Below are 21,726 nucleotides of genomic sequence, written 5' to 3' on the forward strand. Positions count from 1 at the left end.
AAGGCCCCATGGGACAAGCGCACTAGGACAACAATCGCCGTTGATGAAGAGATGCGTAGATCAGAAGGATCCAACTTGTAGACACATGAACACAGACGAACGAAGAGCAGATCTACTAGGATCCATCGAAGACAAACACCGAACGAATCCCAAGGGATCCGTTGGAGAAAAACCTCCACACGCCCCCCGACGATGCTAGAAACACCACCGGGACGGGAAATAGGCAGGGACGACCTTATTCCATCTTCAAAGAGTCGCTGCCGCCTCGCCTCTGAGCAGAACACAAATCCTAACAAAACTCAAAAATCTATCTAAATACAGGGGATATGGTGACTGGAGCCCAGACAAAAAGAAGGCCAACCTTGGCCTAAACTAAATCATAGTAGAACTTTCATGGATTGATAGATATATAACTTTTAACATATATTACATCGATCTTTGACTGCCAACACTCCTGTCATGCACCACCACTTATAGGGATGTAATTTCATTATCAATCTAAATTTGATCTTGTATGGATACTACTATATAAATCAATAGATCACATCTTATAAGGTCAAAATTACATGTCATATCTTTTTTTTTTTGCGTGAGAAAATCGAGGACACAACACGCCATACGTACCTGAAAACAGGGGGGCACCAGTCATAATGTTCACAAAAAGTTAATATGGAGAATCGGGCGATACTTTTGCTAAATGAGCTTAAATGGAGGAAATTTTATTAAATGGGGTAATTAGTGTCGAAACATCAAATTATATCAGTGTGTAATAATTGGAATTCGCTATAGGTGGAGACTCAATTTAGACCACCAGGTAAGGAAAAAAAGGTAAGAGGAGTGAGGGAGTCCTGGACTAGGGGGTGTCCGGATAGCCGAACTATTATCATCGGCCGGACTCCAAGACTATGAAGATACAAGATTGAAGACTTCGTCCCGTGTCCGGATGAGACTTTCCTTGGCGTGGAAGGCAAGCTTGGCGATACGGATATGTAGATTTCCTACCATTGTAACCGACTCTATGTAACCCTAGCCTTCTCCGGTGTCTATATAAACCGGATGACTTTAGTCCGTAGGACGAACAACAATCATACCATATGCTAGCTTCTAGGGTTTAGCCTCCTTGATCTCGTGGTAGATCTACTCTTGTAATACCCACATCATCAATATCAATCAAGAAGGACGTAGGGTTTTACCTCCATCAAGAGGGCCCGAACCTGGGTAAAACATCGTGTCCCTTGTCTCCTGTTACCATCTGCCTAGACGCACAGTTCGGGACCCCCTACCCGAGATCCGCCGGTTTTGACACCGACATTGGTGATTTCATTGAGAGTTCCTTTGTGTCGTCACCGATAGGCTCGATGGCTTCTTCGATCATCAACAACGATGCAGTCCAGGGTGAGACCTTCCTCCCCGGACAGATCTTCGTATTCGGCGGCTTTGCACTGCGGGCCAATTCGCTTGGCCATCTGGAGCAGATCGAAAGCCACGCCCCTGGCCGTCAGGTCAGATTTGGAAGCTTGAACTTCACGGCTGACATCCGCGGGGACTTGATCTTCGATGGATTCGAGCCACAGCCGAGCGCGCCGCACTGTCACGACGGGCATGACTTAGCTCTGCAGCCGGACAGTAACCTGGAGGCCGCACACAAGTCCGCTCTGATCTTCAATTCGGAGACGGCTGCGCAGATCGAGGACGGGTGGCTAGACACCGCCTCGGGGGCTGCAACCTCTACGGTGATAGAGCCGAACACTGACCTTGTCCCTCATGAAGCTCGTGACTCCGAGGTGCCGGACTCCATGCCGGACTCCGAACCTCCCGCGCCCCTCCAGTCGAATCCGATTGGGCGCCGGTCATGAAGTTCAACGCTGCGGACATCTTTCAACACTCACCTTTCGGCGACATCTTGAGTTCGCTAAAGTATCTCTCGTTATCAGGAGAGCCCTGGCCGGACTGCGGTCAAGACGGTTGGGATGCGGATGACGAAGAAATTCAAAGCCCACCCACCACCCACTTAGTAGCCACTGTCGACGATCTAACCGACATGCTAGACTTCGACTCCGAAGACATCGACGGTATGGACGACGATACCGGAGACGACCAAGAACCAGCGCCTACTGGGCACTGAAAAGCCACCTCATCATATGACATATACATGGTGGACATCCCAAAGGATGGGAATGGCGAAGGAACAGCGGAGGATGACCCCTCCAAGAAACAGCCCAAGCGCCGGCGTCAGCGGCGCCGCTCTAAATCCCGCCATAGCAAGAATGGAGATTCCGGCACCGGAGATAATAACACCCCAGACAGTGCCGAAGACAACCCCCTCTAGCAAGATTCAGCGCAGGAGGACGGAGACGCTAGCCCTCATGAGAAGGCAGCAGACGAAGAGGTAGAGGATTACATGCCTTCCTCCGGAGACGAGGCAAGCCTCGACGACGACGAATTCGTCGTGCCTGAGGATCCCGTCGAACAAGAGCGTTTTAAACGCAGGCTTATGGCCACGGCAAACAGCCTCAAGAAAAAGCAGCAGCAGCTTAGAGCTGATCAAGATCTGCTAGCCGATAGATGGACTGAAGTCCTTGCAGCCGAAGAGCATGAGCTCGACCGCCCCTCCAAAAGCTACCCTAAACGCAAGCTGCTCCCCCGATTAGAGGAGGAGGCATATAAACCTGCATCACCAGCAGACAATACGGCTGACCGACCACCCCGTGGCCATGACAGAGAGGCCTCTAGGCCCTCCACCAGAACCGTACCCCGGCATCGCTCGAAAAGCACAAGGCCACAAGGGAATGCTCCGGACTTGCGAGATATATTGGAGGATAAGGCAAGACAATCAAGATCGATCTATGGATCGCGTGGGCGCCCCATGATACGCGACGACAACCTTCGCGCCGGACACAGCAAGTCCGGCCGGGCCGAAAAATATATACAAAGCTCTTTTGAACTCCGTCGTGATATCGCCCAATACAGAGGCGCCGCACACCCACTATGCTTCACAGATAAAGTAATGGATCACCAAATCCCCGAAGGGTTTAAACCCGTGAACATTGAATCTTATGATGGCACAACAGACCCCGCGGTTTGGATCGAGGACTATCTCCTTCATATCCACATGGCCCGCGGTGATGATCTCCACGCCATCAAATATCTCCCACTCAAGCTTAAAGGACCAGCCCGGCATTGGCTTAACAGCTTGCCAGCAGAGTCAATTGGGAGCTGGGAAGACCTGGAAGCCGCATTTCTCGATAACTTCCAAGGCACGTACGTGCACGCTGACGACCTAAGCCATATATTCAGCAGCCAGACGAATCAGCCAGACAATTCTGGACACGGTTCTTAACCAAGAAAAATCAAATCGTCGATTGTCCGGATGCGAAGGCCCTCGCGGCTTTCAAACATAACATCCGCGACGAGTGGCTCGCCCGGCACCTGGGACAGGAAAAGCCAAAATCCATGGCAGCCCTCACATCACTCATGACCCGCTTCTGCGCGGATGAGGACAGCTGGCTAGCACGCAGCAACAACCTCAGTAAAAATTCTGGCAGTCCGGATATCAAGGACCGCAATGGCAGGCCGCGTCGTAACAAAAACAAACGCCGCATTAACGGCGAGAATAGTGAGGATACGGCAGTCAATGCCGGATTCAGAGGCTCTAAGCCCGGTCAACGGAAAAAGCCATTCAAAAGAACTACTCCGGGTCCGTCCAATTTGGACCGAATACTCGACCGCTCGTGCCAGATACACGGCACCCCCGAAAAGCCAGCTAACCACACCAACAGGGACTGTTGGGTATTCAAGCAGGCAGGCAAGTTAATCGCCGAAAACAACGACAAGGGGCTGCATAGCGACGACGAGGAAGAGACCCGACCGCCGAACAATAGAGGACAGAAGGGTTTCCCCCCACAAGTGCGGACGGTGAACATGATATACGCAACCCACATACCCAAAAGGGAGCGGAAGCGTGCACTCAGGGATGTATACGCGATAGAGCCAGTTGCCCCGAAGTTCAATCCATGGTCCTCCTGCCCAATCATTTTTGACCGAAGGGACCACCCCACCAGCATCCGCCACGGCGGATTCGCCGCATTGGTTCTAGACCCAATCGTTGATGGATTTCACCTCACCAGAGTCCTGATGGACGGCGGCAGCAGCCTGAACCTGCTTTATCAGGATACAGTGCGCAAAATGGGCATAGACCCCTCAAGGATTAAACCTACAAAGACGACCTTTAAAGGCGTCATACCAGGTGTAGAGGCCAATCGTACAGGCTCAGTTACACTGGAAGTGGTATTCGGATCCCCGGATAACTTCCGAAGCGAAGAGTTAATCTTCGACATAGTTCCGTTCCACAGCGGCTATCATGCTCTGCTCGGACGCACCGTGCTTGCAAAGTTCAACGCGGTACCGCACTACGCATACCTTAAGCTCAAGATGCCAGGCCCTCGAGGAGTCATCACGGTCAACGGAAACACTGAACACTCTCTCTGAACGGAGGAACATACAGTGGCTCTCGCGGCAGAAGTATAGTGCAACCTCTTAAGGCAATTCTCGAGTCCGGCCGTTAAGCGACCGGACACGGCTAAACGCGCCCGGAGTAACCTACAACAAGACCACCTGGCATGTTCCGAGCATGCGCAGCAATGCGGCCCCAACCCCAGCCCCTACAAAATTTCAAGACGGGTCCTTCGCGTACATCATTACGCTCTAAAGATACCATGGGCATAGGGGGAGGGCACGACCACGATAGGCCCAGAGTGCGGCTTAACCACACCAGGGGCTCACTAGTGTGTCGTTCTTTTTTCTTTTCTCTTTTTTTACCCACAGGACTCCGTTCATCAGAGGCCCTGTCCGGCAGTAGACCTGCCGAACTCACGATGCAACAGCCAGGGAAGGAGAAAGGCTACGACGAATATCCAGGTGGTCTCCATTATGAGCATTAAATCTGTTTTATACACCATTCCGCAGCCTACCCCTGGAGGGGGACATGTTTAATAGTCCCATCCCTTGCTTATCGCACCATTTGTATCGTTCTGCATTCACAACAGTATTTCTTGAATAAACAATGCACCTTTTTGCTTACAATTGCATTCCTTTCTTATACATATGTTCATTTATGACATGTTGCATCCGGACACTTTGGTACGACTAAATACACCAGGGGCTTATGTTTCCCGCATCATGGTGCGATAAGTCCGAACACTTTAACAAGTGCGGCACCCCGAACTTATAGCATTATATGCATCGGCTCCGAATCATGTCTTGGGTCAATAGTTGGGTTTGCCCAGCTCCCATGTTTTGGTACCTTATGTTCCGTTGTATCGGCTAAGGTAGCACTGGGAGAACCACTGCGATTGCGCCCCAGTTGAGCTGGGCGAGCGCCTCAGTGGAGAAAGCTAAAACTGACCGTCATGATGAGGCGAGAGCCGGTCGATGTTCGAGAGGTTTTTTCGAGTCCCTAAAGACTTATGCCGCTTAGAGCGAGGAACCGTCTTTGCCTGGCCCAGGCGTGGATAGCGCCCCAAATTCGGCCTTCCGAACACTAGGGGCTTCGCCAAAATTTAAAATTATAGAATTCTATGGCTAAGTGAGAGTGTTCAACCATTATAAGTCCGGTTGCCTTGTTCGTTGTGTTGAGCGCCTCCCTAGATGGACCCAAAAATGGGAACAAGAGTGCTCAAATTTATCCCGAACACCCCAGCACTCATGGCATGGGGGCCGAAGCCGACGACTTGCCATCTCTCAGATTTGATAAACGGCCGCACAGAAGGTAATATTTTAAATTAACAAGCGTTGCTTAGCGCATATGAACAAAGTTTTCAGCACACAGGATAACAAAATGCGAGTCTACTCGAATATTACATCTTTGGAGCACTCACCCGCAATAGTGCGGGCACCCTTCAGAACAGTCTTATAATACATCTCGGGAGTACGATACTCCTTGCCCAGTGGTGGCGCGTCCGTCACGAGCTTCACAGCATCCATCTTGCCCCAGTGCACCTTTGCGCGGGCAAGGGCCCGACGGGCACCTTCAATACAGGCGGAGTGCTTAACGACTTCAACCCATGGACATGCATCCACCAGCCGCCGCACCAGGCCGAAGTAACTCCCAGGCACGACCTCCTTAGGCCACAGCCGAACTATGAGGCCCCTCATGGCCTGTTCGGCCACCTTGTGGAGCTCGACCAGCTGCTTCAGCTGGTCGCTAAGGGGCACCGGATGTCCGGCCTCAGCATACTGAGACCAGAAGACCTTCTCCGTCGAGCTCCCCTCCTCGGCCCGGTAGAAAGCGGCAGCATCGAACACGCTGCAAGGAAGATCTGCGAACGCTCCTGGAGAGCTCCGAATTCGGGTAAGTGATAGGTAATTCACACCCACATGCTTACTTTGCATGAAAAATGCCTTACCCGCTGCTATTTTCTTCAACGCTTCGATTTCTTGGAGGGCCTTGTAGGCTTCGGCCTTAGCGGCTTTGGCACTCTCAAGAGCCGATGCAAGCTCAGACTCTCGAGTCTTCGAGTCACGCTCCAGGCTCTCATGTTTTTCCACGAGATCCTGGAGCTCTTGCTGTACCTCCGCCACCCGCGCCTCCTACTTTTCTCGCTCGGTGCACTCCGCGGCCACATTATGTTCGGCCGCGGACACTGCCTCCTTCAGGGTCGCCACCTCGGTCGTGGCACCTGCAATACCCATGTTATCCTTGTAACTTTTCTTGCAACCAAATCCTTTTCTGTAAGGTACAATCTTAAATACGGTGTTATTCACCTTCCTTGTCCTCGAGCTGCTTCTTGGCACGGCCGAGCTCGTTCTCGGACCGCTCGAGGCTTTGCTTCAAAGTATTGACCTCTGCAGTCAGTGCGGCAGAGGTCAGCAGCACAGCCTGCAACCCCATATTGACATATTTCATAACTCCTGCGTATATCTTTTTAGATTCTCAGTTCGGCTTTTCTTTCCGAATACCGAACCGAGCATCAGGGGCTACTGTCTATGTGGTACTATTCTACATATATCAAAATTCTTACCTCAAAGCCTGTTAGAAGGCTGCTGCAGGCTTCGGTCAACCCGCTCTTGGCGAGCTGAACCTTCTGAATCACCGCACTCATGAAAGTGCGGTGTTCCTCTTTGATGGAGGCGCCGTTGAGCGCCTCCAGTAAGCTATCCGGCGCCTCCGGTTGGACGGAGGCCGCTGGCGTCGCGGTCTTGCCCTTCTTATGAAGGGGCCGCCTGACGGACTCCGGAGCCACTTCAGGTTCCGGTGCAGAGTCCGGCGCAAAGTCCGGGAGGTTGCCCTGCGGCACCTCCGGGGCCTCCTCCTGGCAGGTTCCTTCCCGGGATCCCACCTCGGCATTGTCCGCATCACGGGGGGTGGAGGCGGTCGTAAGGGAATCCATATCCGACGCACCCAAGGACCCACTCGACGAAGCAGGAAAATCATCCTTGGGCGGACTGCAGGGTTGTATGCGGCATTAGAAAGACACTATGTGGCGAAAAGAAAAACCATGAAGTTATTCGGGAGTCTGGATACTTACGATCTCGCGAGGGGCTTGGCCCTTGGAGGCCAATCCTCGTCGTCATCACTAGCGTCGGCGGAACAGTCCGAGGGAAGAGTCTTTCCCTTCTTGGACCCTTCGGCCCCCTTTGTTGGGGAAGCCTTCCTTTTCTTCCCTCCCCCCGCTGGGGGATAGGCCTTCTTCTTCTCCTCCTCGCCTTTGTGGGAGGAGTCTGCCTCAGAGTCATCGTCCGATGACACCTGAAAACGGGAACTCTTCCGAGTGCCCGTGGCCTTCTTCTTGGCCTTCTTCTCCGGCACCACGTGGGGTGCCGGAGCCAGCAGCCCCGTTAAACGGGCGTCTGCTGGGTCCTCTGGCAATGGGGCCGGACAGATAGTCTGCTCAGCCTTCTTCAGCTAGTCCTGTCAAAGGAGAGGGAGTTTTAGATCCCACATAGAGTTAAACTATGGAAAACAAGTGTCCCGTAAAGGGCAAAATCGCTTACCTCGTTAGCCGGACGCTGCGAGCTGAATCCGCGATCTTCGATAGCGGATGCGGGGGCCTCGGCACCTTTAAACAGCACCCTCCAGACATCTTCGTACGTAGTGTCAAAGAGCCTGCTCAAAGTCTGGTGCTGCGCCGAATCAAACTCCCACATACTGAAGCCCCGTCGTTGGCACGAGAGAATCCGGCGAATAAGCATGACCTGGACTACGTTGACAAGCTTGAGCTTCTTGTTCACTAGCTTTTTGATGCAGGCTTGGAGTCCGGTCAGCTTCTCCGAATCACTCCATGTTCGGCCGCTCTCTTTCCAAGAGGTGAGCCGTATGGAGATGCCAGATCTGAATTCGGGGGCCGCTGCCCATTCAGGGTCACGCGGCTCGGTGATATAGAACCACCCCGATTGCCACCCCTTAATGGTTTCCACGAAAGTGCCCTCAAGCCAAGTAACGTTGGGCATCTTGCCCACCATGGCACCTCCACACTCCGCTTGGCTGCCCTTTACCATCTTCGGCTTCATACTGAAGGTCTTGAGCCACAAGCCGAAGTGGGGCTGGATGCAGAGGAAAGCCTCACACACGACGATAAACGCCGAGATGTTGAGGATAAAATTCGGGGCCAGATCATGGAAATCCAGGCCGTAGTAGAACATGAGCCCCCGGACAAAGGGATGGAGTGGGAAGCCTAGTCCGTGGAGGAAATGGGGAAGAAATACTACCCTCTCGTGGGGTCTGGGGGTGGGGATGAGCTCTCCCTCGTCGGGGAGCCGGTGCGCAATGTCGCTGGACAGATATCCGGCGCTGCGCAGCTTCTGGATGTGCCCCTCCGTAACAGAGGAGGCCATCCACTTGCCTCCCGCTCCGGACATAGTTGGAGAAGGTTGAGGTGAGATGTGCAGACTTGGGCACTGGAGCTCGAGTTCGCGAAGATGGATAAGCCAAGGAGGAAGAAGGTGCAGGAAAAAGGGTTGGATCTTTATCCCCTTATATGGGCGGACGGAAACATGCGTCCCCACCGGCCTGATAAAACTCGCTTATCTCCCAAGCGCCGCAATCAATGGCGCGGTTGGATTACCCACATCCGTATTGATGGGAATCCCGAAATAAGGGGAACACGATCTCTGCTTCGACAAGACGTGCCAAGGAAACCGCTTTGCTAAACACGCTGAGGTGGTACAATAAAAACGATTCGAGTAAAGGCTTGGTAGTGGTGTGACGTCACGCCACCAAATACGTCAGCAGATTGAACTTGTGTAAATATTATTCTCTCTACGGTGGTATGTGGAATTTATTTTGCAGAGCCGGACACTATCCTGGTGTTCACAATCTTCTATGAATTATTCGGAGAAGGAACCCGCCTTGCAATGCCGAAGACAACATGCGCGCCGGACTCATCGTCATTGAAGCCTGGTTCAGGGGCTACTGAGGGAGTCCTGGACTAGGGGGTGTCCGGATAGTCGAACTATCATCATCGGCCGGACTCCAAGACTATGAAGATACAAGATTGAAGACTTTGTCCCATGTCCGGATGGGACTTTCCTTGGCATGGAAGGCAAGCTTGGCGATACGGATATGTAGATTTCCTACCATTGTAACCGACTCTATGTAACCCTAGCCCTCTCCGGTGTCTATATAAACCGGATGGCTTTAGTCCGTAGGACGAACAACAATCATACCATAGGCTAGCTTCTAGGGTTTAGCCTCCTTGATCTCGTGGTAGATCTACTCTTGTAATACCCACATCATCAATATCAATCAAGCAGGACGTAGGGTTTTACCTCCATCAAGAGGGCCCGAACCTGGGTAAAACATCGTGTCCCTTGTCTCCTGTTACCATCCGCCTAGACGCACAGTTCGGGACCCCCTACCCGAGATCCGCCGGTTTTGACACCGACAAGGAGAGATGAGGCCCACTAGAAATACCAATTATAGGAAACTTGATCGGAAGTAAGATGCATAACAAATAGATTGGCAATGGGAACGCTTGGGGAGTTTAGCCAATAGCAGAATATTTAATATCACTAGGCACCTTAGGATTGGGGGCCTCTCATTCAGTTGAGGACTTTGATTTTGGATTGGAGGCCCATTTTTTACTTGGGGTGGGCCTCAATTTTGATCGAGACGTGGCGCTAGAATAATTTTGGATTGGTACAAAGTTTGAAATTTGAGGTGAATGTTACAAAACTTCATCGGAGATGGTACATTTTTTGAACAACATTTGATTTTTTCCCTCTTTTTTCACAAATATTAGGGTACCATGCCAAGTTTAGTACTTCTTTAGCTTCATTTAGATATATCTTCATTTTTTTAAAAAACATAGAAAAACTCTCATTTGATCTACCATAGCTCCAAGTTGAATATTTCAACCATTTGCACCACATGATCTCAAATTGTTTATATTTCCTTGAATCTATTTACTACATTTTTAAATTAAAAATGAGACCAATTTTAATAATTGTGCACAAAATTATGTAATATATAATAGCATTAAGACCATCAGAAAATTGGTGGAACTTATATACAATATTACTAAAAATTATACTAAAAGGCTCCCATGAATTATTAGATTTAATAGAGGTGTTTTGCATTTTTAGAAGAAAATCCTAGTATCAGACACTTGGGTCCTCCTATCCACATGAGTTCAATGCCATCAACTACATCTGACTTAGCCCATGTCACATCAATGTAATATGGGCCCTTATGCCTTATTAAGCCCATATGTCAGTCACGTACTCGCCTCCTCCAATTCCCCTCCTTCTCTTCTCGCGTTGTTCCCCTCCTTCTCTCTTGCATTGTTCCTCTCCTCAAAATCCCACGCATTTATTAACAAACGCAAATTCTCCACTTTGTCACTGTTTCTGCATTTTTTTACCAAAGATCAAACTTTTTTACGAATTCCAAAACAAAATGGGTAAATGCCCGCTTATTTTGCCCAGTAGATTTGAACTTTTGGCAGATTTTATTTTGTGTTGTGTCATTATCCATCTATGAACTAGCTTTGAGTGCTAATGCACTTGACATCACTTTATTGGTCTGAGGGGGCAAAGGCGGCGATCAATATCGGCCGGGCAAGTGATGTGATACAGTAAGTTGTTCAAAAAAATATGATGCATTAATAATACGCTAAAGAGTAACATGGATAATTGAGAAAGGATTCCAACTTGTTTCATTACATACGTAACTAAAGGGTTTCCATACTAAAATAACCACTAATGAGATTCCTAAATTACATAATAATGTGATCCCCTACTAAACTAAACTAATCTTGTTTTTTGAATTTATCTTATATATTTGAATTCCTAGTGACAAGACACTAGAATAAATCAATCTTGGATATGTTTTAAAATCTATCAATTTTTATTACTAATTGAAATCAATGCCTTGGAAATATAATTTACCAGAATATTTTTTTAAATATCTGAAATAGTTTTTTATTAAAGATGTACTCCCTTCGTCCCAAAGTAAATGTCTCAACCTTAGTAGAACTTTGTACTAAAGTTAGTACAAAGTTGAGACACTTATTTTGGGACGAGGGAGTATATGTTAGTGAATATTTTAAATCTCTAAAATATGTCACTAAAATTGAATATGTAAAATTGGACACATCTTACATTGTCAGCACTTCATTTTTTGATATGTGAAAATGTGTAAAATGGATGTGACTATTGTTGCTGAAATATGTGACGTGTTGTGCCTAAAGTTAATGAAATATGTGTGTGAAATCTATTTATTTATTTTTGAATCAAAACTGAAACTGAAGTTCCAGTGATATATTATAATTATTTTAGTGAAATTGCAGTATCTGAAATATTGTGATTACTGAAATATGGCATTTCATTAATATGATATATTAAATGGTTTTGGTTGGAGTACTAAAATGGATTTTTTGTTTTAGTAACATAATAAATAAAATGGATTATATTGAAGTGCTTCAAGTACAGGGTTATACGAAATGGTTTCTTATCATTTCAATAGTTTATTGATAGTAAAGTTTTATGAAATGATTTGTTAGTGATATTGAAATTGTACGGATAGACCATATCGCTTGTGAAATTGATTTGATTTTCAGTAGTAGGTCACTTATGATTTGTGATATTGATATTAAAAAATACCTTTTATTATTTGGGATCTTGATTTTTTTATTTTTGATATTGATAAATATTGAGATAGTTGGTTGTGTTATTGAAACATATGATCTAGTAGTGAGTTAGAATTTGGCATATATTAGATGTAAAATGTCAGTTATTTCAATTGATGTTTGAAACTGCAAAAAATAAATGAGTTCCAAATATATCCAATATTAGTCTTTGTTTGAAAGGCCATGTCCTGAGAATTTCAAAAATATTAAAAAAATGAAAAATAAAATCCTACTTTAAACTATGTGAAGCATCTAAAATATCACCAAGAAATAGAATGCAAGATTTTTTTATGGGGGGGGGGGGGGGGTAGGGGATAGAAAATGATAGTCATCCAACACGTTATGTCCTCTTCGCCAAAAATGTTGGTGTGACCTTTTGAGTTTACATTTCTTTTAGAAGCACCGGTAAATTTTTAGTACACGCAACCTGTAATTAAAGGTACATTGTTTTGGATCCATGATCCAAAAAATTACAAAGTAACTCCTACATCTAGGAGGTACAACAAAATTTCTTGGAGACGTCTTCTTGGTGGTATCAAGCTTTGTAAGAGGAAAAACTAGCAAGACTTCTGTAAAGAGACTAATATTGGACCGGAACAACGACACTGTCACCCATTTACCTACACGAACTTGATTACCACTAAAACTTTAAGAATTAACTTCAGATTGATGTACAGATGAGAGGCACAAGGGATACAACAAATACAAATGGACTGCAGGTCACAGTTACACGAATTTCAAAGCAAATGTCGGGTGGATGTTCTACCGGTACATACCATGAACACTAGTAAGGACTTTGACAACCCATAGAGTATTCGATTGGTTCAGTAGACCAGCATGGTCTCGGAATTTTATAATTAAACGACATGTCATAATCATCCATGGAGTCTTCAGGATGCCTCAGAGTCTTGATCCTAGCACACTTTGCTTGCATTTCATCATCCATGCAAACATGGTAACAAGACCGGATATCGAGAGACTCAAGGAGCGGGCAACCATTAAGGATGAGTTCCAAACCACTGTTGGTGAGCGAATTAGCAGTGAGCTGCAATGACCGCAACTCCGGCATCTTAGCAATCGCCATGGCTGCGCTGTCATCTACGCATTCACTGTAGAAGGACCTTTGGCTCAATCGAAAGCGCTTCAGTAGAGGACAAGCATCCCCTACGACTTCGAGTGTTTCTGGGAAGCGGTGCATACAATTCGAGAGCTCTAACTCCTCAAGCATGGGGAACTTTGTGATCACTAGCTTCAAGGCCAAGTCCACAATGTCATGGCACTCAATGAGTCGAAGGCTCTTCAATGATGGTGCCCTGCGAAGTAGAGAGAAACCGACTATAAACTAAAACTTGATAGTAAATTAGAAGAGTCATTTGGGAAAAGATTGGAAAACGCTAGGAAAGGAGAGTTTGAGGAAAGTAAAGATGTTGAGATGCTTAGAAGATGTGAAAGGCATGGAAGACCATGACGTTGAAGCCACGGTTAGGGAGAGAGATGCTAGTAAGGATTAATATGCTGAGTCCATCATTCATATTGTTATTAATACACACAGAAATAAATTGCTAGAAATAGCTTCTGGAGTAGGTGTGGATCTGGGGACACAAATTGATATGATTGATTATAATATCAATCTCATTAAAAAATAGAACATGTCAGAATTGACTTGTGATTGAGTAATAGTTCTAAATAAAAACCCCTTCACGTTGAAGAGGAGGTCCGTGTAATTGAAACAGAGAACATGATACTAAAGAATTCTTAGAATAGGAAGAACATTTTGATAGAGAGGATGAGGAAGATAAGGCTTGTCAATAAGCTAAACATCTTTTCTCACATAACAAAGGGAAGAGTAGAAGCAAAACCTACCAGAATTTTGGAGGAAAATCTACCATTGGTATTAATTCTTGGGGGGGGGGGATTTAAAAGGAGGTTTCTGAGGGAAATGGTGATGGATATGAAAGCCGACTTTCTGGGTTTACAGAAAACCATGAGACAAAGTTTTACTGGAAATGATTTGCAAGCAATTTGTGCTTGCACGGATTTTCATTGGGACTTCGTACTTGCCAGGGGGAAATCAAGGGGCTTTTGTTGGGGGTTAATTATAGTACTCTAGATGTGATCTCTAAAGACGAGGGGAAATATTATATCAAAATGACTCTGCGGGATGTTAAAATCAGGTTTATATGGGACCTGGTGTTGATATATGCACAACTTGAGAGAAAAGCTAGGTTTTTAGCTGAACTCTCTAGTGTATTACATGCTTGTATAAATCTCATCCTCATTGGAGGGGATTTTAATATAATCAGGAAAACTTTAGATAAAAACAGGCCCAAAACTACTGGACATTGGAGTTTCATTTTGAATGTTATCATAGAACAGGCTGGCTTGAGAGAACTTGATTTACATGGTAGAGAATATACCTGGGGTAATAACCTACCTAACCCTACTTTGAAAATTAGACATGATTTTATATTGTGTTGATTGGGAGAAAATTACCCTATGACTGAAGTGACAGCTCTAGATAGGGAGAAATCTGACCCCACTCCCCTGTTTATGGATACATAGGATTTGCCTAAAACTGATCCAATATTCAGGTTTGAAAATTCCTAGTTTCTAAGGGATGGGTTGGACAAAATTGTAATAGACACTTGGAATTATCCTAATATAGTGGGGTCTAGTATTGAAAGATGGCAGAAAAAATGAGGAATTTGAGACCTAAACTAAAAGGGTGGAGTAGAAATATGAATGCCTTGTACACAGAGCTGCAAAAAATATTCAGAGACAATTGGATGATATTGATAAAAGATGTGAGGTTCATGGATTAACTGTTGCTGACATGCAGGAACAAATGGAGCTAGAGCTCAACTAGATAGGCTTTCAAAATAGGAGGAGGCAAAATGGAAACAAAGAGCAAAAATTGATGAACTGCTAGAAGGAGACAACAATACCAAATTCTTTCATGCTAAAGCTAATGGCAGAAGGAGGAAACATAAAATCAATAGTTTGGGTCAGGATGAAGGAAAGATAGAGGGGGAGAAAAACATTATGGAGTATATCACAAATTATTATAAAAACTTATTTGGACATCCAAAAAGATCAAACACTGCTCTGGGCACTAATAATGTTGCCAATATACCCCGAGGGGCTGGAGATAGGTTGACTGCTAAGTTCACAATGGAATAAATAAAAACTGCTATTTTTGATATGGCACATAACAAGTCTCCATGCCCTGATGGTTTCACTGCTGAATTTTATCAACATTTCTGGGATCTCGTTAAAAATGATATTAAATAACTCTTTGATGATTTCCATAGTGGTAACATGGATATATCTAGATTAAACTATGGCATTATCACACTATTCCCTAAGACTAAAGAGGCTAATCAGATTCAAAAGTTCAGACTAATATGTCTACTAAAAGTTATATTCAAGATCTTTACTAAGGTGTTAATGAACAGATTAAATGGATTGTCTAATGAAGTCATATCCCCTATACAAATTGCATTTGATAAGGGGAGATACATTATGGAAGGGGTTCTCATTTTGCATGAGGCTTTGAATAGTATCGATAGAAACAAGTAGAGTGTTCTGCTCTTTAAGGTAGATTTCGAAAAAACATATGATAAAGTGAAGTGGTCTTTTGTTCCACAAATGTTAAAAACAAAAGGATTCCCAGGTAAGTGAATTGACTGGATAATGCATACTATCGGGGGGGGGGGAGGTGTGTGTTAAGGTAAATGATAATATGGGAAAATATTTCCCTACAGACAAAGGGATGAGGCAAGGGGACTCCATTTCACCCTTGATTTTTGATATGGTTGCTGATGCACTGGCTATTTTGATGAATATGGATAAAGCAAGTGGTCTGGTGAAAGGGGTATTAGAGGAAAATACTGACAAAGGAACAAACATGCTTCGGTATGTTGATGATACAATCTTTCTAATACAAGATGATTTTGAAAGTGCACATAATTTTTATACTTTGTTTGTTTGAACAGATATCAGGATTGAAAATTAAATTTCATAAGAGTGAGTTGTTCTTATTTGGGGAGGCTGCTAATAAAGTTTCTGAATTTGCTCAAATTACTTGCCCTATAGGAAGTTTGCCATTGAAGTATTTAGGGCTGCCCCTGGACAAGAAAAGAATTAGAAACAAAAGTTGGCCCCCCTGAAAACAGAATGGAGAAGAAGTGTGAGTATTCGCAGGGAAGATTATTAGCTAGTGCTGGTAGGGTCACCTTGATACAATCCTCTCCCATTGGGATTCCATAATGTCCTTTTATGGGCTCCCTGTGGGTAAATAAAAGAATGGATTATTTTAGAGCCAGACTTTTATGGCAAGAAGAGGAAGGAAAAAGGGAAATATCATTTAGTGAGATGGTCTGAAGTGTGTAGGACTAAAGATTTGGGAGGATTGGAATACAAAACTTAGCTTTAATGAATAAAGCATTATTGGTAAAGTGATGGTGGAAAATCTTTAATAGTACTGGTCTCTAGCAAGATATCCTTCTCAACAAATATTTGAACGGAGAGGGCCTGGCAACTGCCAAACACAGACAGGGGGGCTCCTAGTTCTGGTCTTAGCTCCTTAAGCAGAAAAATCATTTTCTTTCATTGTGTAGATTTGAGATTTGGAATGGGGAGAGTTTCAGATTTTGGGAAGATAGATGGGTTAATGACAGAGCATTGAAAGATGACTTCCCTCGATTATATAACCTGTGTTTTGATAAGAATAAATCTGTCAAATATATGTTTGACAAGGGTTCAGGTAATGTTAATTTTAGAAGAACCTTATATGGGGCTTCTTTGGAACAATGGGAGCATATTAAAGATAGTTTCTGGTGTGGTCTTGAGTGGGGACACAGATAGAATTTTCTGGACTTAGACAAAAAAGGAATCTACACTGTCAAATGTTATTATAGATTCCTGATTGAGAATGTGATTAAATACCCACATAAATTCCTATGGAAAACTAAGATGCCACCTAGGGAAAAATTCTTTATTTGGTTGGTCTTGCGTAATAGAATTTTAACTAGAGGTACTCTGCTTCGTAGGGGGTGGGTGTGAGATAAGACTTGGGATTTGTTTGGGATTTGGTTGGTGTGAGATAAGACTTGAAATGTTCCATGGCGAAATTGATGTAGAATATTACTCCCTCCATTCCTCAATATAGGGTGTATAGTTTTCGGCACGGAAATTAAAGAACGCACGTGGAGGGAAAATTTCACAAGTTTTGGGCGATATTACACCTGACTAATTGGCATGAGAAAATAGAGGAGACTGCCTAACATAAGGAAATGTAATCAAATCCCTGAAAAATTTATCCAAATGAGTGGTGCAATGCAATACACCCTATATTTCGGGTTTTTTCTCAAAAATCTATACACCTTATATCAAGGAACGGAGGGAGTATTCAATATGCTTTTGATATAAAACAAGTGTTTGACAGCACTCGGGATTTGTTTGGGATTTGGTTGAAGTAGTTTGGGAAACTGGAAAAATCCCTGGTGGCAGTGGGGATAGCAATAGTTTTTTGGACTAACCGGAAACTTGGAAATAGTGTGGTATTCGATAAGAAAAGGATATCTGATCCATGTATACCTGTTAGTATGATGATTAAAATGTTACATGATTGGCCCGTGTTGCAAATAAACCCAAGAAGTCGAAGAATAATGACGGAGGGCGTAAGAAGAGTGGAGCAGATTGTGGGAGACATCTTTCGAGCAACTTTAGGATGGAGGATGGCGCACAGAATTATGGCTACCTTATTTTGTCTACTATTTGTTCATGCAGTGCTGCTCTGGGAGCTCTCCCTTTGTTCACTTGTCTTTCTTCTCCCTGGCCTTTGTTTCTTCGGCTAAATTTGTTCTAGTAGCACTGTTCGTTTTGGAGAATGCTTTAGTAATGTTGATGTTACGTGCGTTCTCGAGATCCGGGCCTGTGGCACCTCTCAGATCAGTGTTTGTTAGGTTAAGCTTTAATCTTAGTTTTGAACTCGTCTGAGACTGCGAGGCTTTTGCATTCCTAAGGCCTCGTTTGGTAGAGGTGGGTTGGGAGGGTTTGCATGGGATTAACCCCACGGCATGCTAATCCTCAGAAAATCCATGCAAGGCCATTTGATGCACAAGGTTTTGACTGGCCTAGGCGTGGAACTGGACGACGCAGAGATCAAGTGAGACACTGGTATCTGGTATCTGGCGATTGTAACCAAATGTAGGGAATTAGGAAGGGGAAGGATTAGTGGGGATTGGGTGAAGGGGAGAGGATCACCAAATCCCTTACAATCCTCGACCTCTTTGGGGCAGGAAAACCTCCCTTGCCAAACGAAGCCTAAGGGGGTGTGGGAGTCTGATTCCCCATCGCCCTGCAGGGGTGTGCATCGTCTGGTATGCTGGCCGGGACTTGTTGGGTTGTAATAGTTGGTATGTGTAAGACTTGGTGATTTCTAATAATGAAAATCTGAGAGGGAACTCTTTTATAAAAAACAAAGGTAAACAAGCAAGAAATCCTCACGCGTTGCCGACGAGGGAGAGAATCCTTTCTGTGACGTAGCTCCCGCCCCAGAAGGCCTCGCACCGACCCGCACTACGCCTCATGGCAGCTCTCACCATCTGAAGCAATTTCCTGGAGTTGAGGTAGAAGCCATCGGCATAGTGAAAGCGCATATCGATGAGGCGCCACAGCTCGGGCTCGTCCGTAGCAGCCCTGCGCCATGGGCTGCACACCAAGTCGGGCCCCATGAGGATCTCGATGTGGTCCAGCCTGCTGAGCACTGCCAGCAACACATCCCGTGGCAGCTCCGCCCAATCCCTCCACTCCGACTCAGTATCCATCCCGTCCTGGGGTGGTGGTGGCAGTCGGCGAGGCTCCTCGAGAAGGCAGGAAAGGGAGGGTGGTGCGGCCATGGCAAGAGGTCTCGGCGTCAGAGGAACCACGGTTCTTGTTTATACAGGAGGGAGGTAGACCACAGTTCCTCTCCAATCCTATACTATGTGCCAAACGGAGAAGCCGGAATTGGAGGCCGGTATCTCGCCGGCGTTACTACGTTTATCTTCAGTTATTTTGTCTATCTGCCGAAAGCGACGCTAATTTATTACCTCTTTCCTTTGGGTAAAGAAACACTCCATCCTTGTCCCTAGCTAAGCAACGTCGTTGTATCCAAGGCGTTGATCAGGCCATATAAGATAGTAGTAATAATAACTTCAACTAAAATCAAGATTCTGGGTTCGTCTTCACTTTCGAGCTCAGTCGATGTACAGTGGGTCTGTTGCAACTCGAAAGCTTTCTCCAAATTTCATCTCTACACTAAAGAAAAAAGATCTCAACTATATATTTCAATCTACTGTATTTTCTTTTCTTTTTGGCGGGTGCAATCTACTACAGAATATTTTCTTATTCACATTCTCTAATTAACAATATATTTGTAACAAGCATATTTTCAACAGATAATATTTTTAAGGTTATATTTTCCACGCTCATATTTCGAACAGTTGTATGGGCATTAGAGCATCACAGCCGCGGGCCTCAAACCCGTCTCAAACGCCCGGGCGGCTGACCGTTCACAAAAAACCTCTCCAACTGGGCGCCTCAAACCGTCCTTAAACGTCCTAAGAACAACTCTAGCAGACCAGTATATGTCATGAACCTGCAAAATTCCGACGAGTATAGGAGCTCGGCTCAATTTTCTAGCCAGAACAAAGTCTGTATACTCGCCCGGCCCGTAATTTATTTTACCGTGGCCCGCAAACTGCTCCCCTCCCCCCGAAGCAGTATATCTACGGGTTCGCGGGGCAGATACGGGTCGAAACCCTATCCCCCCGCCGCCGCGTCTCGCTGCAATTCCCCACTCCCCTCCTCACATTTCTCGCCGCCGGTGAGCCCCTTCCGCCTCCAGCCGCCATGTGGGGCCGCATGTGGAGCTCCAGTCGCAGCTCCGGTAGCAGCTCCAGTGGGGGCGGCGACCCCAACCGCGAGTGGCGTGTCTGCTCGGACGGTGCGAGGAAGCGCGTGGCGAGGAAGTCGACGAACAAGGGCCTCAAGCCACTGCCGAGCTTCCTCGTTCGCGAGACGGAGGAGTACGACTGTCGGCACTGGCATACACCCTCCTCGGCAGCGGGCTCGTCCTCCACCGCGAGATCTTCCCACGTCACGAGCTCTTCCTCTTCCGATGCGAGGCTTCTCCCTGTGAAGTGGGAGTGGTCGAATGAGCCGGAGGAGATCGAGGTCGTCGCCGTCAAGCAGGAGCCGGAGGAGATCGAGCGCCGAGGGGTCGTCGGGCCCGAAGATTTTGTGGCTGATTTCGACGCGGTTGCGGCCACCATTGCCGTGTTGGGGAACGTAGCAGAAATTCAAAATTTTCCTACGTGTCACCAAGATCTATCTATGAAGAAACCAGCAACGAGGGGAAGGAGAGTGCATCTACATACCCTTGTAGATCGCTAAGCGGAAGCGTTCAAGAGAACGGGGTTGAAAGAGTCGTACTCGTCGTGATCCAAATCACCGGAGATCCTAGTGCCGAACGGACGGCACCTCCGCGTTCAACACACGTACAGCCCGGTGAAGTCTCCCACGCCTTGATCCAGCAAGGAGAGAGGGGGAGGTTGAGGAAGACTCCGTCCGGCAGCAGCACAACGGCGTGGTGGTGGTGGAGGAGCGTGGCAATCCTGCAGGGCTTCGCCAAGCACCGCGGGAGAGGAGAAGGAGAGAGGTAGGGCTGCGCCAAGGAAAGGTGAAAACTCATCTGTTGGCAGCCCCAAAACCCCTCAAGTATATATAGGGAGAGAGGGGGGGCTGCACCCCCACCTAGGGTTCCACCCCTAGGGGCGGCGGCCAGCCCAAACCCATCTAGGGTGGCGGCCAAAGGGGGGGGGAGAGGGGAAACTTGCCCCCCAAGTTAGGTGGGTGCGCCCCCTCCCCCAACCCTAGGCGCCTTGGGCCCTTGTGGGGGGGGGGGGGCGCACCAGCCCACCTGGGGCTGGTCCCCTCCCACACTTGGCCCATGCAGCCCTCCGGGGCCGGTGGCCCCACTTGGTGGATCCCCGGGACCCTCCCGGTGGTCCCGGTACGTTACCGATAAAACCCGAAACTTTTCCGGTGACCAAAACAGGACTTCCCATATATAAATCTTTACCTCCGGACCATTCCGGAACTCCTCGTGACGCCCAGGATCTCATCCGGGACTCCCAACAACATTCGGTAATCACATACAAACTTCCTTTATAACCCTAGCGTCATCGAACCTTAAGTGTGTAGACCCTACGGGTTCGGGAACCATGCAGACATGACCGAGACGTTCTCCGGTCAATAACCAACAGCGGGATCTGGATACCCATGTTGGCTCCCACATGTTCCACGATGATCTCATCGGATGAACCACGATGTCAAGGACTCAATCGATCCCGTATACAATTCCCTTTGTCTAGCGGTATTGTACTTGCCCGAGATTCGATCGTCGGTATACCGATACCTTGTTCAATCTCGTTACCGGCAAGTCTCTTTACTCGTTCCGTAACACATCATCCCGTGATCAACCCTTTGATCACATTGTGCACATTATGATGATGTCCTACCGAGTGGGCCCAGAGATACCTCTCCGTCACACGGA

The 21,726-nt window shown here is 46.6% G+C and overlaps 1 protein-coding gene across 1 annotated transcript; it reads right to left on the reverse strand.

The window, feature by feature from the left end:
* Positions 1-12,766: 12,766 nt before the first annotated feature.
* Positions 12,767-19,077, reverse strand: LOC123094884 (putative F-box/LRR-repeat protein 23). The gene is made up of 2 exons (XM_044516754.1): positions 18,636-19,077; positions 12,767-13,438 (listed from the first exon to the last, which is right to left on the reverse strand). The coding sequence occupies exons 1-2, from the start codon at positions 19,025-19,027 to the stop codon at positions 12,910-12,912; spliced, it is 921 nt and encodes a 306-aa protein (XP_044372689.1). The 5' UTR covers positions 19,028-19,077; the 3' UTR covers positions 12,767-12,909.
* Between the last annotated feature and the right edge of the window lie 2,649 nt (positions 19,078-21,726).

This window comes from Triticum aestivum, chromosome 4B, assembly GCF_018294505.1.
Source record: "Triticum aestivum cultivar Chinese Spring chromosome 4B, IWGSC CS RefSeq v2.1, whole genome shotgun sequence".
NCBI classification, from domain to species: domain Eukaryota; kingdom Viridiplantae; phylum Streptophyta; class Magnoliopsida; order Poales; family Poaceae; genus Triticum; species Triticum aestivum.

Coding starts and splice junctions, on each gene's coding strand:
- LOC123094884 (XM_044516754.1), bottom strand. CDS start 19,027: ATGGCCGCACCACCCTCCCTTTCCTGCCTTCTCGAGGAGCCTCGCCGA. Junction 13,439..18,635: donor CTCTCCCTCGTCGGCAACGC/GTGAGGATTTCT, acceptor TCTACTTCGCAG/GGCACCATCATTGAAGAGCC.